This window comes from Aquila chrysaetos, chromosome 19 (assembly GCF_900496995.4).
Source record: "Aquila chrysaetos chrysaetos chromosome 19, bAquChr1.4, whole genome shotgun sequence".
Classification (NCBI taxonomy): domain Eukaryota; kingdom Metazoa; phylum Chordata; class Aves; order Accipitriformes; family Accipitridae; genus Aquila; species Aquila chrysaetos.
Genome location: NC_044022.1, coordinates 27,165,923 through 27,192,566, shown reverse-complemented (window position 1 = coordinate 27,192,566; position 26,644 = coordinate 27,165,923). Strand labels below are relative to the sequence as shown.

The window sequence follows — 26,644 nt, the reverse complement described above, 5'->3', positions numbered from 1 at the left end:
GGTGCAGAGGGGGACATGATGGGCCCAGCTCCCCGGGGGTCCCTGCACCCCTGGGCTCCCCACCCTCCTCCTCCTCCTCCAGGGCAGGGTGCAGCCACGAGGCCAGGCACCCCCAGGGCAGAACCAGGGCTGTCCGTGGTTCTCCAGCCCCCCCTCGCCGGGCAGGGAGGGGATCAGGGATGGATCCTGCCCTCTGCGGTCACCAGAGCCACCTCCTCTCCCTCCCTCCTCACCCCATGGGTGCCCTCTGCACCCAGGGGTGGCCCCGTCCCCAGGACATGGGTGACACCAGGCAGCCTTCACGTGCTTTATTAAACGCTGGGGTCCCACAGCCGGCTGTGGGCAGGTCCCAGGGTCGGCCTGGGCAGTGCTCCCGGCTCAGCGAGGGGCGCCGGGAACCCCACGCGCAGCAGGGCCGGCAGACGCGGGGCCGTGCGGACCCCACGGCGGGGCACGGAGACAGACCTCCATGGAGGCGTCACGTCCCCACGCAGCAGTGCAGGGCCGTGGGAGCGGGGACCTGCGCTGCAGGGCGCTCACCCGTCACGAGTTGCTCCCCGGTCTCAGCCCAGTCCCCCGCTCTCGACAGGGGCCGGGGCTGGTGCTGGGGGCGGCCACCGCACCTCCCTGGTGTCGACGCCGAGGGGACTGAGCACCACGCAGGTGAAGTTAGTGTAGAGGTGCTGGGCACCGAAGGAGCTGAAGTGCAGGTCACGGCGCAGCACTACCCCTGAGCACCGCGGCTCCTCTCTGCGGACCCAGCGAGACCCGTTAGCGCCCGTCCCCGGCTCCATGACACCCACCCTGGGCTGGGGGACCTGGCGCCCCTGCCCCGACTGAGGCGGCCCCTCTTTGCCAACCGCAGGCAGCCCCACTGCCGCTGTCCCCCCCCGGGAGTCCCCGACCCCATACTCACAGCACCGTTCCCTCGCTCACGGCCCCGTCCGGGTGCAGCTTCTCCACGAAGGAGCCGTTCCCCAGCCAGTAGAGCAGCGTGAGCTCGGGGAGGCTGCTCACTGCCTCGCACGAGACCATCACGCTCTTGCCTGGAGCCAGAGGGGACGCAGGGTCAGAGGGGCTGCGAGGGTCCCCGGTGCCCCCTGGGGCAGTTTGCCCCTGACCACAGGTGCAGCCTGCCCCCCCCCCAAAGGGGAATATCCCCCCACCTCACCAGCACCCCAAAATTTTGGCACCTCGTGTGTCTGCTGGGGCTGGTGCAGGAGCTGACACCCCCCCCCCCCGTGCCTCCTCTCGGCTGGGGGGTCTCACTGCAGCCCCCCCATCCCCAGGTCACCCCTGCTATGGCCCCGGGGGTCACTCACCTGGGTGGGGGGGCTCTGCCGGCGTCCGCAGGCCGGTGATGCTGGGGGGCTTCAGGGCCATGGCACCTGGGGGAGCAGAGCGGGGTGAGGCGGGAGGACAAGAGCTGCCCCCCCCGAGACCCCACATCTCTGGGGTGTGTGGGAGCACAGGGTCCCGCAGAGAAAAACGGGAGCACGGCTCAGCCCCAGCCCCCCGCACAGGCCCCTTGGGGGGGGGCACAGAGCCCAGAATTGGCCCTGTCCACCCCCCCCCAGCAGCCCCCACTTACCCGTGCAGCGGGCGGCCAGGGCGCAGCAGAGCAGGGGCAGGAGGAGCCGGGCAGGGGGTCCCGAGATCCCTGCGGGCAGAGACGGGGCTCAGCACCGGGCACACCGGCATGCTCCCCCCGAGCCCCGGCACGGTTCCCCCCCAGCATCCCACAAACCCCGGAACGGTCCCGGTGTCCCTCCCCCCACTCCCAGGCATCGGTCTGGGTCCCCCTCCCGGGGTTGGGGGGGGGTCCCGGCTGGTGTCCCGCCCCTCCGCGGCGGCCGTACCGGCGGGTCGCAGCCGGTCCATGGTGCGGCGGCGTTCGGGGCGGCGGCGCTTTATGGGGCGGCCCGAGGGGGCGGCGGGCGGGAGCGCCGTGACTCACCGGGAGCCGCCCTCGGACCCGCACCCGGCCCCGGCTCCGCCGGCGGGTCACGACCGCCACCCGCACCGGCCCCTGCGTGTCCCCCCAGCCCCCCGTGCCGTGCCCCACGTCCCGCCTTTCCCCCGCGCCCCCCCCCTCCGCCCCGGTCCTACAGCCCACGGGATGCGCCCCACAGCCCCGCGTGTGCGCCGCGTCCCTCTGTCCTTTGCCCCACTCGGGGACAGTCCCGCGGGCTGACGGCAGCACCGTGCCCGCAGCCCCACGCCGTGCCTCGACCGTAGCGGCGAGCCGGGCCGCGCCACGGCCGGCATTTCCCACGGCAAGGGACGGTTTGCCTCCCCGTGCCCCCCACGTTTCGAGGGCAGCCGGGGAGGGGGGGGCTGGGGGCAAGGCAGGGTCTGGGCAGAGCTGCACAGGGGGAGAAGGAGGTGGGTGAAGCCCCCCTGGGGAATGAGCACCCGTGCTGGGCGGGGGGAGACCTGGGTGCTCAGGGGTGGCCCTGGCATGTCCCAGCTGGGGCAGGACCGCAGCTCAGCACCGGCCCCCCAGCTCCAGGGGATGAAGGAGAGAAGCCCCCAGGGACCCACCGAGGGCTTTGCTCCGGCGCTCGACCGCAGGGGAGCCAGCACCCAGCCAGCCCCGGGGGCCCGGCGAGGAGCCTGAGCCAGGGCAGCGGGACCCCGGGCCAGGAGCTGGCCCCTCTCTGCCTTCCCATGGCAGAGCCCCCCTGGAGCCAGCCCAGGGCGGCGGGGGCCCAGCGGGAAAGCTGCAGACATAAGGATTTCAGTAACTCGCCGAGATCAGGCTGCTAAACCAGGGGAAGCCCTTGGGCCTCCTCCTTCCCCAGCACGGCCAAGGCAGGGAGCCAGCACAGGCACGGCCACAGGGCAGGACCAGCCGCCCCAGCCCTCACACCCTGGCAGCTCCTGCGGCGTAGGCACAGCACCAACGCACCGCATGGAAAAAAGCCCCTAAAACCCCGGTGAGTTTCCCGGCAATCGTTACCGGCAGTTCCCAGAAGGGCAGGTCCGCGACTGGGAGAGGGGTTATCTCGGAGACCTCTCCGAGCCTGCCAAGTGCAACACGTCCCCTTCCTCCGGCCAGGATGAGGACAGCGGCCGTGGGCACCGTGGCTGGGGCTGCGACAAGCGCTGGCCCAGGGGTCCCGTGGGCAGCGAGGGGCCGGAGGCCGCTACGGTGGGAGGATGGCCCAGCACCCTCCGCTCCTCCACCACGTCTCCGCTCCCCACAAAAGCCCAACACAGCTGAGCTCAGGGTACCACGAGGTGAAATACGTGGGCAGGGGCCATGGGCCATGGAAAGAGTGCTTCATCCCCAGCACCTCGTGGCATCCAGCCCCCCCCCCCCCCCCCCCCCCCGCGACAGCACGAAGGCAGGACGAACCATGGCCTCACCCCGGGGCAGGGAAGACGATCAAGAAAAACCCTGGACCACATCTCCATTTCCAGGACTCTATTTGTGTTTGGCACAACATTGCAACGTGGTTTCACCCGAAAGAAAACCAAAAAGGACTCGGCAGGGCACGTGGTGCAGCCACGCCGCGTCTCACCCGGGTGACGCAGCCCATGCTACACCCGCAGCCCAGCCACCGCTGCGGCCACTTCCCAAATCTCCTGCGCGACGTGGTGCAGCCCCTCGCACCAAGAGCGGGGGTGATGTTGCCTCGTGTCTCCCCGCCAGACCCCAGCCCCCTCAGGGGACACAGCTCGAGCCCCCGCACTGCTGGGAGAGCCAACTCTCTGCCAAGCCCCAAAACACCCTGGCTTCCCCCCCGCCCCGCGTGCTGGCTGGCCCGGGGTCAGGGACCTTGCCCCGGCACTCTGCTGTCACGGGCCATACCCACCCATTCCAAAAAATGAGCTTGCAGACCCTTGCGCAAGATGGCACGTGCACCGGCACGGCGAGGAGCGGAGCAATGCAAGGGCAGGAAAACGCCGGCACCAGCCCAGCCCAGCCCATGCCCTTTGCTCCATCCCTTTTATTACAGTGTCAAAAAAACCAAACCCCAGTGAGGCATCCCCTGAGCCCTGGGGCAAGGGCAACCCGCTCTCAGGCCACTCTCAGCGTACCATCACTGTCACAGAAAGGGGAACCAGGGAGAGAAATGGCACGGCACCGCTCCGTGCACCTGGCTGGCCCCCAAGCCACAGCAGCCGGGCACTGCCGCCAGCCCCCGGGGAGGGACATAGAAAAGACGTGAGCGTACAAAAGGGTTACCCGAGGCAGGGCATGGGCAAAGCGCACCGTCACAGCGCAGGAGAGCGGCTCTGTTCCTTCCCCGCGCGCCCACGGCACCACGAAGGGAGACCTGGCAGCCAAGAGTCCGGCCCGCGGCACTCGGTGCCGGGGCAGCCGAGCGTCCCTCTGTCCCCTCTTCCAGGGTCCTGGGCTCCAGCCGCACCGGGCAGCCTCTCCCTCACAGCCCCACGCAGCAGAGGGGCCCAACCCTGACCCCGCTTCCCCGTGTCCCATCCTCGCTGCTGGCAGGGCTGCTCCGGGGAGCCGGCGTCGGAGCCGGCAAAGCCTCGGCCCTCTCCCCGTCACCTACCCCAGCAGAGTGGCAGGAGAGGGAGATGGAGAACAAGCCCCCAGCCAAAAGCTCGGCAAGCCGGCACCGTGCAAAGGGCCGGAGAGGGGCTGGGGGAGGGAAACGGGACAAGCGTCTCTTTTCGTCTGCAATAGAAAGTTTTAAATATGCTCATTAAAATAATTGCTTTTAAAAAAACAGACTCCCCCAGCCCTAGCGGGAGGGGCCCCAGGGCAGAGTCCTCCCTCAGCCCCCGACGCCGCGGTCCTCGGGGACGGCCGAGCTCCTGAGAGGTGACGGAGGAAAGGCCAGCGTCCCCGGCCGGCTGCTGTCCCCTGCCCTGGGCACGCGTCCTCTCGTGGCTCCATGGCTCCCCACCGCCTGCCCTTACTCCAGCCCCAGGATGTAGTTGATGCCTTGGACCAGTCCGATGATCACCGGCTGCCAGGCCACCAGGTAGCGCAGCCAGTCCAGCAGCTGCCCGTACATGACGTGAGGCCTCTCCCAGCTGGGCAGGAAGGAGTTAAAGAGCCACGGGGAGAGAGGAGCGCAGCCCACCGAAGAGACACCCAAACCTGCCATGAAGAGACACCCAAACCTGCCACGCAGGGACCGGGGGACGCAGCCCCGACCCTCTGCAGCAGTGGGTGCCAGGGGAGGGATGGCTCTGGCCAGGGTCACCTTGGCCGTGCCTCGACAAGGAGGGTCTGGGGTGCAGCCAGGCGTCCCGTGGGATGAGGGGGGACCCGGCTTCACCATCTCCTCTTCCCGTGGGATGGACAGGACCTGCCTTTGAGCCGGGGCACCCACGTGCTGCGCAGGCAGCAAACCCAGCAGCTGACTCTGCGGGGACTTGTGCTCCTTATGGGAACATCCAGAGATAGAAAAGCAAAACCTGGGGCTCAAGTCATCCCCTGCAGCGGTGCGGAGAGGGGGACGAGGGGGGGCACAGCACAGGAGCGGCTGAGCACTCCCACCAGCGGGCAGGGACTGTGGGGGTCAGCCATGAAGGGCTTCATGAACATTTTCATCTCTCACCTGAGAGCCTCGGTGGCACCCGCAGCCTCCCAGCTCCCCCGATGTGCCTGCTGCTCTGTGCCAGGTGATGTGCCCAGCTCAGGGACAGATTTTGCGGGGTCTCTGCCACCACTGTGGGCTGGCAGCAACCTGCTTGGGGTGCCAGGCAAGCCCAAATGAGCAGCCAGCAGCTCCTGGACACAGCCCCGAGCCCCTCATGCGCTCTACCCACTGCTCCCCTTCACAAGGCGCTGGCTCCCACGAGGAGAAAGGATACGGGTTACTGAACATCCTCTTGAGATCCACCTTCTCTTTGCAGTATGGACACGTCTGCTTCTTCCCGACGATGCACCAGCCACGGATGCAGAACTCGTGAAACCTGGAGAGTGGCACGTTAAGGGGAACTGCCTCAGGCTGGAGGAGGGGGGGACATGACCGAGCATGGAGGAAACCATCAAGCTTAAAAAAAAGTCAGCTCCACGCCACTGTGCAGATGATGGGAAACATCCATGCTATGCAAGGGTGGCTGCGTCACACAACTGCAGCCCTTTCCTAGAAGGCGCAGCACCTTCCAGGCACAGAGGAAAGGGCTCACAGGGCAGTGGGTCGGGGCTATGATCAACGCATCAGGCACTGATGAGACACAAATCCTTCACCGACGGTGCCCGGCGCACGCGTAGCCCAGCACACGCTCACACTGGGACTGGGTTAGACCGACATGGGCGGCCAGGGCAGAGGCTGCAGGGAAGCTCCTCGATACAAGGATGAGAGCCGGCAGCAGAGGACTGGTAGGGATGTGTCTGGCTGTGAAATGCCGGGGCTTTGAGCACCAGGAAGGTTCGTACAGCCCAGGAGAGCTCTGCAAACTTGACTGCGTGCGTTACACAAAGCTCCTGCAAAGGCTTCTTGAGGATTAACAACGTATTTAGGGAATTTCTCCCAGGGTCTGACTTCCAGGTGTCAGCTATGCTCCATCACAGCAGACGGGTAATGAGGATTCACCCAACCTGAGCACAACCTGGAGATGTCACGGGGAAACATGAGGTAGCGGCAGCCGGGGCCCTGCAGCACAACCCTGGGGTGAGGCAAGGCTGCTTGCCGTGACGGGGGACTCTGCCACGCAGGAGGGTGTCACTGAGCAAACAGAAACTCCCCCAGGTAATGCCTCTGCTTCTCAAACCAAGGGTTAATGCCAGAGAGCAGCAGCAAGAGCCGCTCCCTCCTCCGCACTGGAGCAGAGGGCTGCCACGGTGCCAATGATCCAGGGCTGCCAGCCAGCCCTCGCCCCTGGGGACCACCACGAGCACCGACTCCTCCGACAGCCACAGACCCCCCCGAGCTGCTGCAGGGTGAGTGACGCGCAGGCCCAGGCCCCATGCGGGGTTGGTTGCCAGGGCCACACCAGTGTAAACCTTGCCAAACAGTTTATAGCGGTTAAATTTAGGCAGCAAGTTTTGCCGGCGTGACCTTTCCTCAGGCCCAGCTTGGAAACCACCTCACAGCCAGAAACGCAAGTGGTGCCAGAGGACATCCCATCTCCACCGCTGAGTCACCACTGGAAAAACCCCAGATCCGTCCCCAGCTGGGGCTGAGCAACGACCAGGACTTCCAGTTTCAAAACTGACTGCACCTCAATCAGCTGACGGGGAGGGCTGAGTGATTCCAGGGTGCTGGAAACCCCAAGCACAGCCGGAGTCACCGTAGGAGTTTTGCGGAAGAAGGAAGCTGCCACGTTGCGGCTGGAGCAACAGGGCAGGCAGTGACTGGCAGCACTAGAGCAGGGGGGCTGTTTTCTGAGGGATGCCGCGCAGGGCAGGCAGTGTTTTCCCCCCTGACTCTTCCCTTCAGAGGCTCTCAGCCAGGACCCACAGCACTGGCTCTCCGACAAGGGGCCAGAGTGATGCAGGCAGCCCAGCTCGGCTGGATCGGGGATACTTCACGCCCTTACCTCACACCGCTGGAGCTGGCACAGCGGCAAGCGCCGGGCGGACAGGTTCCAGCAGATTTGGCAAAGGCAGCTGGAAAGCAAGGTGCAGCTCCATGGCAGCACTGCCAGAGCCGGGGGAGCTGGGGAGGGGAAAGAAGAGGAAACAACTACCTGTAACACACACAGAGGTGTCGAGGAAGCGATTTCAGGGACACACAGGACTTCGCCACTTTCCATGCCAAGTCTGCTATGACAGAGGCACGGATCATGTGCAAAATCAGCAGAATGGCCCCGCGTCCCAAGACAGGCGTTTCTTCACCCCAGGTTGCGGAAGCCGGGGGCAGGAGCTCTCTGCTGCCAGCCCCGGTGGGGAGCCGGCAAGGCGAGGGGCTGGCTCCTGAGGAGAAGGATACACGTGGTTGCAGGAGAGGCGGTAGGTGTTCTCGATGATCCCTTCCTCGTTGACATCCACGAAGATCTGCTGACCACAGACGGCGCAGACGCTGTCGGAGAGGTGCTTGGTGGGCATCCCCGAGGCGCTGTAGAACTGAGCGAGGGCAGAGCAGAGGGAGAGCGGTGACAGCGGGAGGGCACGCATCCCACACCCGCGTCGGCACGGCTAAGCTTTAAGGAGGGCTGGGGTCAGCACCCGAGGAGTCCAGCCTCGGCCTTTTGGCCTTAAAAACCTTGTTACAGGTCCAGCTGCAGGAAACAACTACAACAGGACAGGGAGCTGCTCAGTGACATGGCGGCCCATCACACCCCAGCCCCACAAGCCCCCTCCCCATGCCAGGGACCACCCCGCTTCGCTCCCCGACGGCCGTGTGAGTTGTCAGCTGCCTGCCAGGGCTGGTGCACCCACGCCGGGCCGTGAGGGCAGAGGCTGGATGTGACAGCAGGACAAGCTGGAGGTCACAGCTTTGACCCAAGATGACAACCTTGGGCTGGCAGTCAAATATGGCCCGAGCCATTGAATACAGCCCGAGCCTCCAGCTCTGCAGGACCCCGAAGCTCGGACGGCCAAGGAGCGAAGGTCAGGGCAGCCACCCCCCACCATTTCCAAGCCTGTTGGCTCAGCATCAGCCTGACACAGCACGCAGGAGGGTGCGGGCACCCAACCGGGTCTCCCTGTGCGCAGCTCTGGATCCACAAGCTCCTGGGATGGCTGCAAGCCCCAGGTCACTCATGCTGCGTCCCGGCTCCCAGGGCCAGGCTGGGAGACACAGAGTCATAGAAAATCTCAAGTTGGAAGGGACCCATAAGGATCACTGAGTCCAACTCCCTGCTCCTTGCAGGACTACCTAACACTAAACTGTATGGCTAAGAGCGTCGTCCAGACACTCCTTGAACTCTGACAGGCTTGGTGCCGTGACCACTTCCCTGAGTAACCTGTTCCAGGGACTGCTTGGTGCCGTAACCACTTCCCTGAGTAACCTGTTCCAGGGACTGCTTGGTGCCGTGACCACTTCCCTGAGTAACCTGTTGCAGGGACTGATCGCCCTCTCAGTGAAGAACCTTTTCCTAATGTCCAATCTGAATTTCCCCTGACACAGCTTCATTCCATTTCCTTGCATCCTATCACTGGTCATGAGGGAGGAGATCAGCACCTCCCCCTCCACTGCCCCCCTTGAGGAAGGTGTAGACTGTGATGAGGTCACCCCTCAGTGATGAGGTCACCCCTCAGCCTTCTCTTCTCCAAGCTGAACAAACCAAGTGACCTCAGCTGCCCCTCATACACCTTGCCCTCGAGGCCTTTCACCATCTTGGTCGCCCTCCTCTGGACACACTCTGATAGTTTGATGTCCTTCTTATATTGAGGCACCCAAAACTGCACACAGTACTTGAGGTGGGGCTGCACCAGGGCAGTGCAGAGTGGGACAATCACCTCCTTCGACCAGCTAGAGATGCTGTACTTGATGCACCCCAGGACACAGTTGGCCCTTTGGGCTGCCAGGTCACACTGTTGACTCATGTTCAATTTGCCGTCAACCCAAAACCCCAGATCTCTTTCCGCAGGACTGCTCTCCAGCCTCTCATCCTCCAGTTTGTACGTATTACCAGGATTACCCCATCCCAGGTGGTGAATCTGGGACTTGCTCTTGTAAAATGTCATACAGTCAGTGATTGCCCAGCTCTCTAGTCTATCCAGATCTCTCTGTAAGGCCTCTCTACCCTTGAAGGAGCCCACAGCTCCTCCTAGTTTAGTATCATTGGCAAAACATGCCTCTGGCAGAGACCTGGCACAGCTTCGCTCCGAGCATCCCGTGGAGCCCTTGGGCTGCAGTGCCAGCATCCTCCCGGCAGCCCTGCAGCCAGGCCAGACCCTCAGGGAGCACCTGGGCTGCTGCAGGCCTGTCCTGGGCACCCACCACCTACATGAGGGGAGACCCGAGCTCTGTCAAGGTGTCCCAGTGCAAGTGGAAGGCAGCTGGTGAGGGGCTGGGGCTCCCCAGTCCTGCCAGGCAGAACCTCAAAGAACCAGCAGCAGAAAGCTTAGAGAGGAGGAAGAGGAAACACAAAGTCCAAGACCCTAAAGAGCTGCTGCAAAGAAGCAACATGACCTACTCCACCAGTGTCTTAGGTCATGCATTTTTTGGTGGAGTCGTTTTTTTTGGTAACAGGTGAGTGAGCTACAGATTTTAGGCCACCACTGCAGGCATGCAGGAACACGCCCTCTGTCCCCAGGGACAGCACAGGCTGCAGTGGGTACCAGCAGCAGAAGGAAGCCCATGGTGTGAATCCTTCCCTGATGGCTGCAGGTCATGAGTTAATGTACCCGCAGTGTGGTCCCAGAAACAGGAGTGCTCTTTGGCACTGGAGATTTTAAAGGCCCAGGTAGAGAAATATTTGTCAGGAGTTTAGAGGGGCTGTACAGATCCTTCCACTCCCTCATTTCTTGTGCTTCTGAGGATGAGGAGACACCCACAGAGGCTTTGCTCTTAAGGAAGGATCTTGGAGCCACTCTGTTACATCAGAAACCTTCCAGCCCAGATACCCCCCGTGGTAGTGGGCCCAGAGAGAGCACAGCAAGAATGGCAGCAGCCTCAGGGAGCCCTTCCTCAAGGGGGGAGCTTGATGCACTTTCCCATTTAAGGGAGGCAAAAAGCTACTGGTGCAACTGACCATTTCAGGCCCCCCCCATAACGGGGAGGACTCTTGCCTGGGGGACGGCACAGCATTAACTCACCCCGATGGTCGAAGCCATGTAATCTGCACACATCTCGGCAAAGTCCCGCTCCAACACCCCGTAGTAAAGACCGTAGAAGAGGAGGGAAATGCCAAAGTCCATCGCGTCTTCTGGTTTGATTCTACAACAGAAGAGCCCAAATGACATCAAGAGCTTTTTTTGGGGGGCTGCAGGGGTGCAAAAGCCAGCATTCCGACACAGCCCACAGCACTAACTCCATTGCAAAAGTGGTCCACCAAGGCAGTGGACACACATCACTGGGAAGTATCACCCACAGAGGTCTTCTAGGCACCTGCCCAGCACAACCCCGGTCCCTGCTTCTGGGACACTTCACCTTGGTTGTCAACAAGCAGCATTTGAATGGAGATGTGGGTGTGACACCCCAGCTTTCTAATACCTGGTGCCCATCGCCCTCACCAGCCTCTGGAATGAGCCACTGCAGTGATCTCCAGCTATTTCGTGCACCAGATCAGCACCCAGTAAGCCCCCAGTTAACACTTTCATGTTTCTGCAGGCAGTTGCCAGGTCTGCTCATATTCCAGAGAAGGAATCAATGTCTCTAAACATGAAGCTGGCTTAGGCTAAGGTCCTCTGCTACCACACCTGGGCTGGCTGCTTGTTGCAGGTACCTCTTTATCAGGGTAGCAAAGAAAATCCCACTGCTGCCTCCAGGCTGGACATGCGCAGAGCTGGAGGAGCTGCTGACACAGCTGAACTGGAAGCAGGGCTCTCCAGTGACCTTGACCAGTTCAGGTACCAGCATCTCACCCGTGAACCTCCCAGCAGGGAGAAGACACCCCAAGAGTCTCTTTGGCCCCATTAATCAGATTGCTAAGACAACTATTTTTCCAGAGTTACATCCCCCGCCCCAGGAGTAGGACCCAAAAGATTCACTCACCTGAATAATAAGTTAAGACCAAAAAGTGTAAACATCACAGCCATGTACCCTACGATTCCAGTGGCATAGCTGATCTTGTATATTAGTAGAAACCATTTATAAACCAGCCTGTAAAGAATTAAAACAAGAATTTAACTACCTCATTTTTCCTGAAAGAAACTGCACCAAGCACCTAAAGAGTTTTACTTTTTAAACCTGGATGGTGTTGTTTGCAGACACTTCACCTCCCCATACACATGGGCAACAGAGCTTTAAATTTCTAATTCAAGCTACAGATCCGCCGCTGCCATGGGCCGCTCACAGTCTTGACTTCCAAACTAGAATCCTCGGGATCTCCAAAGGCTGTAAGCAAGTGTGCTTCACACCGGGAATGCCCTCAGTGAGGCTGCCAGCCCACACGGTTATCTGCCTTACCACCACCCACTGGGGTACCAGGTGCATCGGGCTGGCTGCCAGCAGCCTGTTAGTGCTTCACACTGACCCACACGGGCAGCACGGGCAGGGGTTTGCACACCCCCGGGGTGCAAAGTTTAAGACAATGATGTGGCAGCAAAACTGGAAAGAGCTGCTTGTAATGGTTACCCTGGGGCTGAGGAGTTTTCCCAGGAACATGTACTAACCTGGGCGTTGTCTGTACCAGAGGTTTTCGAGTTGCCCTGAAGGTGACAAAAGCTGTGACTGCTGAGAAGAGCACCCAGATTACCAGGAACCGCCACCAGTACAGCTTGATCGTGAAATACAGAGGCACTACCCACATCTGGAAGAGGGTCACCATCTGCAGGAACAGAGGAAAGGCATTTTGAGCTGGCTCTCTGCTCATCTAACATCGGAAACACCCTGCCAGTCCTGGCAGCCGTTCTCCCGCCTGCATCAAAGGGCCCTGAACAGCACCAGGAAACGCGGGAGGTTCGGTCTGTGGCACCCAGCACCCAGAGAACACGCTCAGAGCCTAACTGAGGGAGTCGGATGCAGCAGTCAGGCAATCTTTGGTAGCAAAGGACTACCTGGAGCGTAGAGCTGGAGGGAAAACACACAGGAAACATCTCCAGAGGAAGGTACAGGAGATGATCCACCTAAGTAGTTGTCGTAAGGTGGCTATATAAACCTTCACCTCTCCAGGGTCCCGAACACTGCAACCACAGACACCTCAGGCAAGTATTAAACAAGGAGACAGGCACAGCGGAAGGTTTCAGACTTGTCTCTGCCCTACAGCCTATTCCCAAAAGGGATCTATGGCCATGCAGCTGAGCTTCTGTGGTGCTGCTGGAGGGGAAGAGGCAAACAGGTTTGGTTTAAAGTTCATAGAGGATTACAGGTATTGCCTGGAAACATTAATTACGATAAGGAAGTCAGGGTGAGGTTGGTTCAGGTGAAATAACAGTCCCTGACAAGCCAGTGGCATCAGCAAGTGGCAGGTCTGCTCAGCAGAGCCCAGTGGTGCTGCAGGAACCGTCAAACCCAGGGTCCTGGCAGCAAGAAGTCCCCAACACTTCTGAGGAAGTGCTCACAAAACGCAGCTTCCCTTTGCGTTACCCTCAGGCCAATACCTGAGCTCTGCTTGTCCCATCACCTGGTGTCAAAGCACTATGTAAAACCGAGTTATTGGCATCACTTATAACAGAAACTTGAGGCCTCCAGGAACATCCATTCTCATCCCTAGCTAGAATCCCCAAAGGCTGCTGGGAAGACAAGGGTATCTCAACACCAGACAAGAGGAGAAAAACAGGAACATACTTCTCAGCAGCTAAAGGATGGCATCGCTCAGCACTCGCATCCAGCCTCAAGACAAAACAGCTGTGTGGGAGACACTTACGTTGTAGGAGCGAGGGTGCCTCTGTTTCCACTGAACCAACAGGAGCTGTGCCACCACTAGCGTGGCGATAAGGATGAGGACCATTTCGGCATGCATAGCCTCGTGACCACGGTGCTTGGCATGCATCCGTGCATGCTCCACCCTGCAACAACAGGGAAAAGGCGGCTGAGGAGCATGCGGGCACAGACCGCATGCTAACAGCACAGCGGGGCTGACAAACACCTCGGCACGGGGGAGGCAGGAAGACCAGACTGAGAGACACCACGAAGGAATGTTGTGGAGATGGGTGCTACGTTGCAATCCAGAGGAGAAAGGACAAAAGCCTTCTCTAAGACTAGCTCATTTTTAAACTGTGAAAGCCAAGACTGCTATCCAGCCCATCCTGGCGTGAATGAGGCAGAGATAACTCACGCTGACGTAGCTGAACTAACGAACGTGGAGTGCACGTTTCACGTAACTCACCCAGCAGCTCACCGGTGCAACAGCATCAGCCGAGAGGCTGTTTGACACCACGAGCGTGCAGTAACTCTCAATACCAAATCCTCAGCCCAGTTGCAGAGCCACCAGCACCATGCCCCCTCTCGCCCAGCAAGGGAAAGGCTTGATGGGCAGGATGGGCATGGTCTACAGCCGGCAAAACCCACAAACCCCAACAAATCGCTTCTCTCTGCCCTGGGCAACCCCATTTGCATCCTGGAACAAGTGATTTCCAGACTGATGATCTACAGACACCTGGGGTTTCTTTGCAGCTTGTGCTGTTTGACCAAAAACCAAGGCAGAATTAAGACCTGTAACATCCTTACATCTCAGTCTTAAGCTGCCAAGACAGTTCAAGTTAAGGGAAAAAACATCCAAACCCAACAAATATGCCAAATTCTCTGATCTTAAGTCATCCTCTATAAATTAATACTGAGAGAAGACCAGTCTTACTGTGCTTTTCAACAAGTGTCTAGCTGAAATTGGTTTGACTAAGGGAAAAGGAGGAATATCTAGTAAGCAGTTTAAAAGAAAAAATATTTGTATTGCCTTTTAAGACAGTTCATACTTCCCCCTAACAAATAACGCTGCGCGGGGAAGGCTGACCCTGTCCTCTCCTGCCATGAATACAGGCTGTGCTGCTGGTAGCTCCAGTCAGGAGGAGGAGCTCGCTCAAGCTGTAAGCATCAGTTCACCTCCCAACACAGACTCACCTCCATCTCTCCTCTGGGGACAAGTGCGAAAGATCGACCTAGGGAGAAAAAAAAAACAAACAAAGAAATCAGCCACTGTAGTTCGGGAGCAGCGGTACCAGCCTAGAAAGGATAACTTATTTACTTCACCTCCTCAAACAGCACAGGTGCTGGTTTATGACCCACACGAGCAAGGTTGTGCTGTGTGTCTACACTGCCTGTTCACCATGAGTAACCCTGACATAGCACCTGGCTCCTTTATCTCCTGGTGAGACCCGATCAGTGCCGACAGCAGCGGCAGAGTCAGCTGCAAAGCCACCCTGTGAGACCCCCGGGATTGCTCTTTGCTAACTTTAAGAAGGGAAGCCCTGGATTCAGAAGCTTTAAACAACAAATCCTCAACATGCCAATCGTGACACCACAGCCCAAAGCTGTCTTTTGACCCTCCAGACTGCATGGGGAGAGCTGCAGAGTCCCCCTGCTCCTCCATCACCTGCAAGTACCTTTCCCCTTTTCCTCACGTATTTTAGTGCAGCCAAGGCTCTGCCCACCGTCCCATGCTACGTGTACCAGAGGAATTGGTTTAAGTCCCAAGTTCACAACCCAGCCAGGTGTCTCTGGGCACAGAGGGGCGATCCCAGTGCACATCAGAAACAGAACAGAGAAGGGAGTCCAAAACACCACCAGTCTGCAGGACAGGGGATGGCGTCTGCACACGAGCAACAAACCACTGCCAAAACAATTTTCAGAAAGAATCACAGAATATTTAGGACTTGCTTTGCTGACACAGCTGGAAGTTTCTCCCAAGCGTTACGGGCAGCAAAGTTTTTGCCCAACACGAGCAACCGAGAGTGACAGGAGTTGTTGTTATTAGTGATGAGAGATGATGGGCTGGCATAATCTGTGCTTAACGCAAGCTGAAACTGCCAGGCTGGACACAGGGTGTTAAGGACATCCTCCATCTGACAGGTTTAGGGGACAGAAGGAACATACTAAGTGATTTAAAAGCCCCCCTCCGCAGAACTGCGACTCTGTGCTAACCTTCTCAGCTTGCAAGCAAGCAGCACCCAAACCTCACCCAGAGGCCAAGCCTCACAGAATCCCCTATTTCCCCCAGTGAGATTTGGTGTGAATACTCTCACCATGAGGCATTTGGACTGGGGAGGAGTGGGGGGACCTTTGACATTGCATTTCAGCTTTCTCTTGGAGCTTTGTATCTTTACATAAGAGCTGAAGAGGCCTCCAGCACCGGTCATGTCCCTGCACAGGCTCACTGGCCAGGCAGCACTCATCCCAGCGCCAGCACAAACCCCGACACACAGTGCTGGGGATGCAGCAAACGAAATCCCACAGCTCTGACTTCATCTCGCCTTTTCTTGGTGAGGCACAAACACAAATAAAACCTACAGTGGCTCACCTGGGGTTAGGCGTATAAACGCAAGGTTTTCAAAACACCATCTGGCTGGAGACGCTCCAGCATGGCCGAGGGGATGGGGACGGCACTTGCCCTGGCTGCCAGCTCTCCCCCCCGGCACAGCCACAGCCGAGCACACGGCTGGCCAGCCCTGAATGACCCATGCTCGATGTTTACCAGCAAGCAGGCGTGGAGCCATAAGAAGAGTGATCGAAAACAAGTCACAGCAAGGACTTTGTTATCGCACTTTCCTGCACAGCCTGGATTTGTGTACGCAGGAACGGGCTCCACCTCACTCCGGCCTCCAATGACCAGGTACGGAGCTGTTGGCTCGGCTTCAACCTTTACCCCAGGGCTCTGCCAGGGACAGCGCGGCAGCCAGCCTCGCCTGCCCATGTGCAGGGTGCTGTGCCACCGCTGCCAGCGACGCACGGCAGATCCCTCGGGACTGTTCCCCAAATAAGTGTCTCGCAGCCAGCACCTCCGATCGCACCCGGGCTCGGCCGAGGACACGCACAGCCGCCTTGCTTCCTCTGTGACGCCTAATTATACCCTGGGGTGAGGAGGCAGGGAAACATATGCATGGCAGCAATCTCTCTGTGTGCTGTTACACATCTGCTGTGCTTCACCCCAGAGCAACACCTGTGGGAGATTTGGTCCCCAAGGCCTTCGAGAAGCACTTCAGTACTTAGATAGATACAAAATATAGAGCTATGAAAATCCCTGTTTGAGCTCACTGGCTTGCGTAGGAAACTGCGTGTAGGTGGTGACGATCTGACACCGGCTCCGAGAAGCGCGCTTGTATCGCCCAAATTCCCCAAGCTCTTCGGTTCCTAAAGCAGCCACATCCAGATTAATCAGTTCAGTCGCTGCTTTCCCTTAAAAAAGTCAGCTACTCAATTCATAGTTAGAACAACTGCTCTGATAAACAGTAAAAAAACAAATTTTAAAAATCTTCTCAAGTCACTGCAAGCAGGAGAAGCTGAGAAACCCTACGTGCTCGTTGGCCCAGCTCAGCTCCAGCGTAGGTCAGTCCCCCCGCAAGCCCTGGGAAGTCCCTGGGGGCTCCCGCTGCCACCCCCTAGGAGATCGCTGCTGCCCCCAGGCTCTACCCCAGTCCTCACTGGATGAGGACATTTTACAGGCACAGACAGTCCAGCACCTTCAAAACACATCAATTATTTTTTTCCCCTTACAGTGGCTTCTGGTCACTCCTCTGCACTGCGCCAGCAGCCACCCCATCCACGCTGGTCTGTCCCACATGTAGGGAACAATTCTCAGCCTCTTTCCTTCAGCACCTTCCCCAAATCTACAAACTCTTCAAACAAATGAGCTAAAGCCTTCTCAGCCCCAAACCCTACGGAAATCCTGCTGGCATTTCACAGAGAAGAGGGCTTCCTACCTAGCTGTCCTCCAAAGCCAACTGCAACTGCCACATAAGCTGTCCTCGCAAGTGCAAGAATCCACAGCATTGGACACAATTTTCCCTCAATTACAGGGAGTGAGCTTCAACAGATTCCCCAGAGCTTAAAGCTCCTGAAATAACTTTATTAAGGGGAGCTAGGACGTGACAGACAGGACGTTCAGGCAGAGACAGATCGATGTGATGACTGTCAGACATGACTTGGCAGAGCAGCCACCCCAAACTGGACCTTCCAGTTAACCCCTTCTTGATCTGCATGCTCTCTTACCAAAGAAATCCAGTCTTGGTTCTAAAAATGAACAGCAATGGTGAACCCAAAGGCGAGGCACGGTGCCAGGAAGCACCTGCTCTCTCTGTTAAGCGTTTGCTCTATTTCTAGTTTGGGTTTGTCTCAATTTGACACCCCGGGTTTGAGTCCCTTTCTAACCCCATCAGCTAGGCTGAAGAGCCTCTGCTCTTAAATCTCCCTTTACCAGCCCAGAGAGGCGAGGGGTTAGACAAGAACCATGAGGATGACAGAATTATCTGAAGATATGCTCTACCAAGCCTTGAGCACCATCCCACTCCCACTGCAGTCTCCTCCAGCTGGTGATACCTGCACAGGACTCGCTGTGTGCAACCAACTAGAGCTCTTAGAACAACTTTTTTTTTTTTTTTTTTAAATAAGGAATTAAAAATTATATATTCTGCCCTCTGTCTCCTCCATAACTCATGAACCACTCAAAAACCCCAGGCCCCTCTGGGTGACGACAGGGACATACTGGGTATCTATGACTAAAGTCTAATTCTCTCCTCAGACACAGTATCATGGTCTTTGGAAGAAACTCATGCCGCTCCCCAGTTTTCAGCAGGGACTAATGCCCCAAAGCCACCACAAAGCTGTGATCCCCATCACCAGGATGGTCAGGAGAATTACCTCCCTCTAGGAAAATGCAAAGACTGCTGCTACCTGTAATATTAAACCCGTAACTGCCTGTTTCTTGCAGTCCAGAAGCAGGGAGACAGGAGGATCTCCAGGCACGCGTACCAACCACCCTGCTGCAAGCCAGTTGTAATCTCCTTATGCTCTAATTCTGGGAAGGAGGTAAGGAGAACATCTAGAGGATGGAGAATAAGCAGCTGCTGATTTCAGTTCCAAGCTACAGACCAGCCTACAGCTCATGTTGTGCAGCTCCGCAGTATTTTGGCCATCAAAACCAACAGCGTCCAGCATCTGCTACGCACAGCCCTGGGCAGAGGCAGAAGAGCTGAGGATGTGGGACACCGGGGACCTGATCTCACCTTTCCCAACCTCAGTATTTGTTTCACATCACCCACTAGGAACAACCTGAAATAACTGGAAGATAAATCTCTGAGAGTCTGGCCATTCACCCAAGGCAGATTTTGAAGAGACAGGCTCTTTAGTGAAAGTCTCAGGAAATTTTGGAATCTCAATTCCTCATTTCTTCTGCTCATAAAAGAGCGTGGTAACAACCAGCAGGGAGTAGAAAGGCCCTGACTGATCAAACGCTTTGATAATTGTAAATGAAACCTTTGACAACAGCCTGAGTTGCAAACAGGCAGAGCCAAAGCCACATGACACTCAGCATTTATCCCACATGGGTGCACCAAGTGAAACGTTAAACTGCTTTCAGATCTGCACCGTGCACTGGCCCCACCGTTAATGGTTCGTCAGTGACATGCTCAGCCCAAAGAGCTGCCAAGATCTCAGGACAACACAAGCATACAGATTTTGTCCCGAGAGACATGGATTTTGTGGAATCACAGCACAGGGATAAGCACAGCCCTGGTACCCCTCCTTATCAGCTGCCTCCTCGCGATGCCCTCTCTGTCCCCCTCAGCCAGCCCCAAAAGCGGTTTCCTGCCGGACTGAAAAACAGGAATTTCACTTTTGAGGGTCAGAGACTTCAGATCTTCCACATTTATAAAGGGAAGAGGTTTCCCATCTGCTGCTGGCACTAAACTAAGGAGCTCACAAGTGCAACAGTTTACTGTTTGCTTACTAGCTTGCCTTAAGTGTCACTTATCACGATGGAAGAGATTCACAGGAGGATGCCAGGCTCGCTTGTTCAGAGCCAGGCTCGGAGAGGCTTGTTCCAGCGTGCACAGCTACACCTTGGTGTATTTCAAAGCCTGGCTGGAAAAACACCTCTCTGGCATAAAAAGCCACCAGCCAGTATCTTTAAATATAACAAGCAGCAACTGAAGAGCAACTGATTTGTGCTTTAAGATGTTCAGTCACTGGATTTGAGGTTGAATCCTCCTGTCACCCCACCGTACCCGCTCCTCAGCAGCAACACACGGTGCAGGGAGGATGCACAAGCGCTTCCCGGGCTTCAGGCAGACGGCTTCACCTCGCTCGCACAGCTCAGCCGTACACGAGGGAAGCTCCACAACTTGACCCTGCCAGTAAATTTCCCAAATACAACCTTCAGCACCTGAGAATTTTTAAGCCAAACTACCAATTCTTGAGGAAAAGCATCGAAACCCACCCTGACTGCACCAGCTGACCATCTTGTCTGCCCCGTGCCACTGCTCCCAGGGCACAGGCAGCACTGCCGGCTGCACACACACAGAACCGCTCTACAAGCAGAAGGAAAGCTCTTGAGCACGAAGCACAGGTGATGGCAAAGAGCTGCGGCAAAGCCCGGGACAGCAGTGCCGTTACAGCGCTGCGGTACGGCAGCAGATACACACGCCGCATTCCAGCTGCGCAGAAGCAGGCAAGCCCCTGCTCCCAATTCCAGCTTTCCGAGTGGATTTTTTTTTTTTTCCTCCAGCTTTGCAATTTTTCATCTCTGCAATTTTTCACCTCCAGGAACACCTGAACGCCAGCACGGAAACTTCGATTAAAGCCCTCTATTTCCCAAGAGCAACAAGGGCTACTAATTATCTCGGTGTGGAAGTTTGCATGGCGCAGCACCAAGGTGACAGGCCGAACATTACCCGTGCCACCGGCGGCCGAGGGCACCTGGAGGAGCCCCACGTGCTCCCGTATTCTCTGAAATGCAAATCCCACCCTGGTCCTGCGTGCCTTTTCCAGTAACGAGTTTTACAGTCAGGGAATGAATTAAGAGCAGAGGTGCTGAAGGGCCCAACTGGTGTTTCCAGGGCGCCTCTTCACCCACATCAGCTTTGGGGACCCTATCTGGAAACAGGCGCTTTGGCTACTTCAGGGATGCAAAGTCCTTCCGTGGGGTTTGTCCTCGAGTGCCTTGGTGTGCAAATACCTGCCATGTCCCCAACCGCCCTTTCCTCACGCAACTCAAAGGCTGTTCCTGAGCCCCCCTCCAACACTGCCTTCCTCTCCCCTGCTCCCCACAGCCTCCTCTGGCCACCTCCAGCCAATTCCTCCATCCACACCCAGCCCCTACCCCTGCCTCAGGCCCCCCACCCCAGTAGCCCATTCTCACTGCTCTCACCCTTCCCCGGTGCCTCCGACACCCATGGGGACCCCAGAGCCCCCCAAAGCCCTGCAGACACACTGCAGCTCACCACCCAGAGCCCAAAGGCCCCCTAACCCACAGCCCCCCCGACGTCCCCCTGCTCCAGGGACCCCCCAGGAGCTCCCAGCGTCCCCCTGCCCCAGGGACCCCCAATGTCCCCCTGCCCCAGGGGCCCCCGGAGCCCCCCCAGCCCTAGCAGACCCCGGACCCACCTGCCCCAAAGCCCTGCAAGCTCCCAGTGACCCAGAATCCCCTCTTCCCTGCCCCAGGGACCCCCAGTAGCCTCAGAGCCCCTCGGTGCACACCCTTACCCCCCCCCCACCTCCACCTCCCCCCGACCCCGAGCCCCCCCCCAGCCCCCGCGCCAGAGCCCCCAACCCTCCCTCCGGCACCCCCCTCCCCTCCAGACCCCCCTTCCCTTCCCTTCCCCTCCCCGGGGTCCCCAGCCTGCACCGACCCTCGGAGCCCCCAGCCGCCCGCTACCTCCTCCACATCCCGCTCGACGGGGCCTCCAACCTCCACTTCCAGCACCGCCGCCATCTTGCTTCCCCCCCCCCCCCCGTCCCCAGCGGCCAGCTCCTTCCGCCGCCGTCCGCCAATCACCGGCCAGGCCACCGTACCTTCGGCCAATCGCTTGGCGAGGTGCTGCCGGAGCGACCAGTCAGAAGAGAGGAGGGGTGGGACAGCCGCCAGAAGCGCCGCTTCAGGCCGGAGGAAGGGGCGAGCTGTCACGGCTAGGGATCATCTGCCATTTCCAGTCCCGTAGCGGGACGGAGGATCCCCGCCGGCGGGCCCGGTTACACTGGCCGCCTCGCCCCGCCGAGCCGCCGGTGCCAACGCCGGCGGGACGCCGCTTCCCCTCCTGCTCCGCCCCGCCCCTTCCGTTTGCCTCTCACGCAGTTTCGGAGGGAGCGCACATGGCAGACGGTCCCTTAGCTCCCTTTGCGCGGGGCGGTGACGCGGCGCTGCCGGAGGACTACGTATCCCGTCAGGCACCGCGGCGGAGCCCCCGGGCCTGGGACCGGGACCGGGACCGGGACCGGGGGTCGGGGGTCGGGAGCGGGGTGGGGGGGCTGAAGCGAGGAGGGAGCGTCGGGCCGGCGGGGAGCGGCGGTGAGAGGGCCGCGGGGTCAGGGGTCGGAGGTCAGGGGTCACGCGGATTGGGCGGGAGATTCAGGCGGCGGCTTCGGGATCGGGGCTGAGGGGTGAATGGGGCTGGGGGGGCTGTGGGGCAGGACCGGGGGGGGTCAATGGGCTGGGGGGGGCTATGGGGCAGGACTGGGGGGGGTGAATGGGGCTGTGGGGGGCTGTGGGGCAGGACTGGGGGGGTGAATGGGGCTGTGGGGGGCTGTGGGGCAGGACTGGGGGCTATTGGGATGGCAGAACGGGTCTGGGGGGGTTGTGTGTGGGTCTGGGAGCACCGTGGGGTGGAACGGGAGGGGCTGAGGGGAGTTGTGGGGAAGGGCTGGGGGGGCACTGGGGCGGTGGGATGGGGCTGGGGGGCTCTGGGGTGAGTGAGTGGGACTGCTGAGGGGTTGTGGGATGAGGCTACAGGGCTGGGGGGGTGAGGTTGGACTCAATGGGGACTAATGGAGTGGCTGCTCCAGTGCCCCCCACTTTGCACAGTTTGAAAGTGGGGTGAGCTGTGCCATGGCAGGTGGGAGGGGGCAGAGGCTTGGCCGGAGCCGGAGCGCTGGCCCTTCCCTGCCGGGAGATGCTGGATCCCGTTGCAGACCTGCCCTCTCTCCCCACCAGGTGCTGGAGGGATCCGAAAGGAAGCTCAGTCCGTGCAGAGGGTTGTCTGCGGGGGATCCCGGATGGCTCCGGTTAAAATCAGCTACATCGTGTCCTTCTCCTCGCAGGTCTCCGGGGTGTTTCCTCAAGGGAGGCTGGGTGGGAGGTTTGTAAAGGTCAGGTTTCCCTCTGAGCTGCTGAAGGAGGGGGGGGGCTCAGTATGGGGTATGGGGGGGTGCAGCTCCACAGCTGTCCTTGTTAGGCACCGCCTGAAGGGCACTAATTAGTGCTGAAGGGCATGAATTACGCGCGATTCTTCCCCTCTCAAAAAGCAGAGTGCTGTTTCTGGGTTGCCAGAGTCTCCCCCGCTTCTCCCCTGCGCCTGGACCAAGATGGGAGGTGAAGGGGAAGGCAGCTGGGGAGGGAGCTGGCGTGTGACGCGGCATCTCTGCTGTCTTGTGCAGGATCCCAAGTATCCGGTGGAGAACTTGCTGCGTGAGGACGGCCTTCGTCCCTGGCTCGGCTGCCCCCAGGACCGCAGCAGGCAGCTGAGAGTGGAGCTGCAGCTGGAGAGAGCCAGTCCCATTGGCTACGTGGACGTCGGTACGTGCCCCCCCACCAGCTCAGGCAGGGCTGTGCCCTGGACGGGGTCGGCAGACCTGAACCTCACATCCCTTGTGCCTTAACACAGGCAACTGCGGCTGCGCCTTTCTCCAGATCGAGGTGGGACGTTCCTCGTGGCCGCTCGACCAGCCCTACCTCACCTTGGTGCCCAGCGTCGCGCTGATGACGCCAGCTGACTCGAAGCTGGATCAGAACCGCTGCGGGGTCCGGATGTTTAAAGAAGGTAAAGATCACCTGATACGAAGGGAAAGAGGCCCAAGGCAGAGCAGAGAGGCTGGGGGGGGGGGTTGAAGGGGACGGGGAGACCAGGGAATGACAAGTAGTGCTGGAGACCAGGGGTCACAGCCGTCCTGTTTGCTGTAGAGGATTGTACTAGCACTGCTCCCCTGCCCTGGCCTCTCCCGTGCCCGTAATCCCCCAGTTGTCACTGTGTCCTGGTCCTGGAGGGAGAACAGTGGCACAGGGTGACGAGCAGAGGTGGGCACGGTGCCGGGACGGCAGTCGCCGGTGTGCCCCCTCCACCCCAACTGCTGCCCCCTTGCAGCAGACTTCCTGGCACTGGCGGTGGGGCAGAAGTGGGACCGCCTGCGGCTCACCTGCAGCCAGCCCTTCAGCAAGCACAGTCAGTTCGGGCTGTCCTTCATCCGCGTGCGCACGCCGCTGGACCCCGAGCACCCCCAGCCGCCCCCACCCTCGCAGCAAGGCCTGGTAGGTGCCTCTTACACCTCTGCGTGCTCCTCACCGTGGGAATCCGCCAGGAGGTAGTAGTGATGGGGCTTCTCTTCTGCTGCTGCCACTCTGTACCCTGTGGAGAGTGCGTGAGGGTGCTCGCCTGGCTGAACCGGGGGCTGTGGCCGGGGTGGGGGGCACGGAGTGCTGGCTCCATTCCCCAAGGCATTCCCTCATCCCGCAGGAGGATGCCGAGCCTGCGGACAGCCCCTGGCACTCGAGCCCTGCCTTTTGCCGGACTTTCTTTCCAGAACCGCGCTCGTAAGTAGCCTGGTCTGGTCCATCTCCATCCTCTCCCTGCGTAGCCAGGCCTGGAGCCACCTCAAGGTGTTGCCTCCAAGCCCCTGGACGCCTGGAGCCCCGGCTCCCGCCAGCCTGCCTGCTCGCACCTCCCTGTGGGGCTGACGGTCTCTCTGTCTCCAGGAGCTCGAGGGAGGAGGAGCAGCTGAAGAGCCGCCTGCAGCAGCTGGAACCAACCGCCTGGAGCCCAGCCCGCCTCAGCCGCCCGGCCCAGATGGTGCTGTCGGCAGTGCGGAGCCGGGCATTGAGGCCCAGAGCCAGCACGGGCGTCCCGGGGGGTGACCCAGAGCTGCCGACTGAGGACCCGGGAGGCCCTGTGGTGCCAGGTGAGCCAGAGCTGCCCGCAGCCGGCGTAGGGCATATTGTGGTGCAGAGAGCCTTTATGTAGTTGATACATGCCCCCTAAAGGGATCTTGTCCTGCTGAGGGCTCTGCCTATGGCTGGAGGGATCCCACCTGGGGCAGGCTGGGGTGAATCCACAGCTGCCGGGGTGCTCCCCATGCCCGGAGGGATCCTGTTTCCCCTGCCCCGCTGGCAGCAGGCCATGTCCTGGCCAGGGTGGCCTTCCTCTGGGCAAGTCACCCTCCTTGCTGGTGTGAAAGAAGCATGATAGTAAATCCCACGGCTCACCCAGAAATCTCCTGTGATCCATTTACTGTCCGCAGTGGGGCAGCTGGAGGATGCGATCATTATTTCATGTCACGCAGATGTTTTCCCACCTGTGAACCTCGCTGGTTCAGTTCTCACCCGCCCCCTTCCACCAGGAGATCTGGCGCTGCTGGCCGGAGGGTAGGGTTACTGCTTGTCCATTGTTCCCCAGGGTCTGCGCAGGATGTCCCCGCAGCCCCCACAAGAGCTCGCAGGCAGCCGGAGAGCAGGCAAAGAGCTCCCAGCCCTGTGGGCAGGTAATCCCTCGGGTCACCGTGTTTCTCCTGCTCTCACCCCAATGATTCCTCTGCTCTGAGTCCCAGCTGGCTCCTTGCCTGCGCCCATGGGGCAGCCCGGGCACAGCTCCCCTCTCCCTTTTGGTGTGTTGCCGGGATCTGGTCCCTGTCTGGGGCTGGTCTTTGGCAACTTTGGGTGTGCAGGACGCAGTGGAGCAAGCCCTAAGCTTATAACTCCTCTTGCAACGCCTCTGCAGGTCTCTGCCAGCCGCCTTGAGGCAGTCCAGGTCAGGAGGAAGAGCCAGAGCCCGCAGCCACCGAGACAGACGGGCCAGGAGGGGTGACAGTGGAGGGGACAGCAATCACGGGGAGAGGGGCGTCTGCCCCATTTGCTCAGGTGGGTACTTGGCGGGGGTCTCCTCTGGCCTGAAGCGGCCTCCCTGTAAACACAGAGTCTGCACGGCCAACCTGAGTGGGGAGTGGGACACACTTCTGGGGCAGAGCACAGTGCGTCTGTCCGTCCATCCACCCACCCGTCGGCTGAGACCCCTTAGCTCAGCAGCCCTCCCTCCCTTCAGCCGGTGGGCTCAAACCGGAGGCGGTTGGGTTTGAAGGGCTGTGAGGGACGAGGGGACAGCGGCAGACGGGGACAGCAGTGGCTGCCGCTGGCTCCGCTGTCCCTGCCTGTGTGTTGAACCTCAGCTTTTTGGGGAGAAGCGGCAGCGGCTCCGTGGCTGGGACACTTCACTCCCACTCGTGCAGGGTGCCGCGGCACCAGCCCTGTGACGGGCAGAGGATGGACGTCACAGCGTGTCACGGGGTGCCAGGATGCCACAGGAATCTTCAGGGAGGGTGTTGAGCTGAAACCCCATGCTCACCCCAACACCAGAGAGCCTGGAACAACCGTGTCATCTCCCCTTTCCGCAGGCCGCTTCAGCCTGGATCTACTCCCCCTACACGCCTCCCGCTGCGGGGAGGAAGACCCCGACACAGCCTGGCCTTCCTCCCCGCTGGCAGAGACGTCCCCCGATGCCTGGGTGTCCTGCCCCATCTGCGAGCTGCCCTTCAGCGTGGCGGAGGTGGAGTGGCACGCCAGCACTTGCGGGGAGCAGGCAGGGACGCCGGGGACCCCGTCCTCGTCCTACCGCGTGAGGTAGGGCTGCGAGGACAGCGGAGGGCGGGGGAAGGACAAACCCCCCGTCGCAGCACTCGGACTGAAGCCGCTTTGCTGCGGCTGTTGGAGACGCCAGACCAGAGCCCTCCCTGCCCCGTCGAGCGAGCTGCTGGACCTGGTTGTACCACAGCAAGGCGCATGGGCAGGATTTGGGCAGGGAATGAGCCTGCGCAGGAGTGCTGGCCATGCTGTGGTAGAGGCGTAGCGGCACTGGTAAATTTGTGGCAAGGCTGGTGTGGGGATGGAGAGGCCACTTCTATCCCCACAGCCAGGCCTGGGGGAGCGTGGGGATGGTGCCGGGGCTTGGGGTGGGGGGCATGGGTGGAGAAATGCTGTAATGATGGCAGTTGCTGCTGGAGAAGGATAAATTAAAGGAGAGAAAGAGGAAAGAGAGAGAAAA

General features: G+C 59.8%; 3 protein-coding genes across 7 annotated transcripts; 1 reads left to right on the top strand and 2 right to left on the bottom strand.

The window, feature by feature from the left end:
• Nucleotides 1-294: 294 nt before the first annotated feature.
• Nucleotides 295-1,985, bottom strand: LOC115353227 (interleukin 18 binding protein). 2 transcript variants are annotated; one of them, XM_041118459.1, is made up of 5 exons: nucleotides 1,860-1,985; nucleotides 1,592-1,660; nucleotides 1,319-1,388; nucleotides 917-1,042; nucleotides 295-750 (listed from the first exon to the last, which is right to left on the bottom strand). In XM_041118459.1, the coding sequence occupies exons 1-5, from the start codon at nucleotides 1,879-1,881 to the stop codon at nucleotides 564-566; spliced, it is 474 nt and encodes a 157-aa protein (XP_040974393.1). In that variant the 5' UTR covers nucleotides 1,882-1,985; the 3' UTR covers nucleotides 295-563. The 2 variants fall into 2 exon arrangements, with proteins under 2 accessions (XP_040974393.1, XP_029898152.1); XM_030042292.2 differs by having other exon boundaries at nucleotides 917-1,046; nucleotides 1,323-1,388.
• A 1,430-nt stretch (nucleotides 1,986-3,415) lies between these two features.
• On the bottom strand, nucleotides 3,416-21,385 carry RNF121 (ring finger protein 121). Of its 2 annotated transcripts, none has more exons than XM_030042290.2 (9): nucleotides 21,283-21,384; nucleotides 14,538-14,575; nucleotides 13,348-13,489; nucleotides 12,155-12,309; nucleotides 11,535-11,642; nucleotides 10,637-10,757; nucleotides 7,863-7,996; nucleotides 5,800-5,901; nucleotides 3,416-5,013 (listed from the first exon to the last, which is right to left on the bottom strand). In XM_030042290.2, the coding sequence occupies exons 1-9, from the start codon at nucleotides 21,337-21,339 to the stop codon at nucleotides 4,893-4,895; spliced, it is 978 nt and encodes a 325-aa protein (XP_029898150.1). In that variant the 5' UTR covers nucleotides 21,340-21,384; the 3' UTR covers nucleotides 3,416-4,892. The 2 variants fall into 2 exon arrangements, with proteins under 2 accessions (XP_029898150.1, XP_029898151.1); XM_030042291.2 differs by having other exon boundaries at nucleotides 4,940-5,027; nucleotides 5,803-5,901; nucleotides 21,283-21,385.
• Nucleotides 21,386-21,871: 486 nt separating this feature from the next.
• LOC115353225 (short transient receptor potential channel 2) lies at nucleotides 21,872-26,571 on the top strand. Of its 3 annotated transcripts, none has more exons than XM_030042288.2 (10): nucleotides 21,872-21,912; nucleotides 22,555-22,661; nucleotides 22,998-23,136; nucleotides 23,225-23,380; nucleotides 23,702-23,865; nucleotides 24,071-24,147; nucleotides 24,310-24,512; nucleotides 25,007-25,091; nucleotides 25,328-25,467; nucleotides 25,998-26,567. In XM_030042288.2, the coding sequence occupies exons 2-10, from the start codon at nucleotides 22,617-22,619 to the stop codon at nucleotides 26,225-26,227; spliced, it is 1,239 nt and encodes a 412-aa protein (XP_029898148.1). In that variant the 5' UTR covers nucleotides 21,872-21,912; nucleotides 22,555-22,616; the 3' UTR covers nucleotides 26,228-26,567. The 3 variants fall into 3 exon arrangements, with proteins under 3 accessions (XP_029898148.1, XP_029898149.1, XP_029898147.2); XM_030042289.2 differs by having other exon boundaries at nucleotides 21,909-22,004; XM_030042287.2 differs by lacking the exon at nucleotides 21,872-21,912 and having other exon boundaries at nucleotides 23,705-23,865; nucleotides 25,998-26,571.
• The last annotated feature ends 73 nt before the right edge of the window (nucleotides 26,572-26,644 follow it).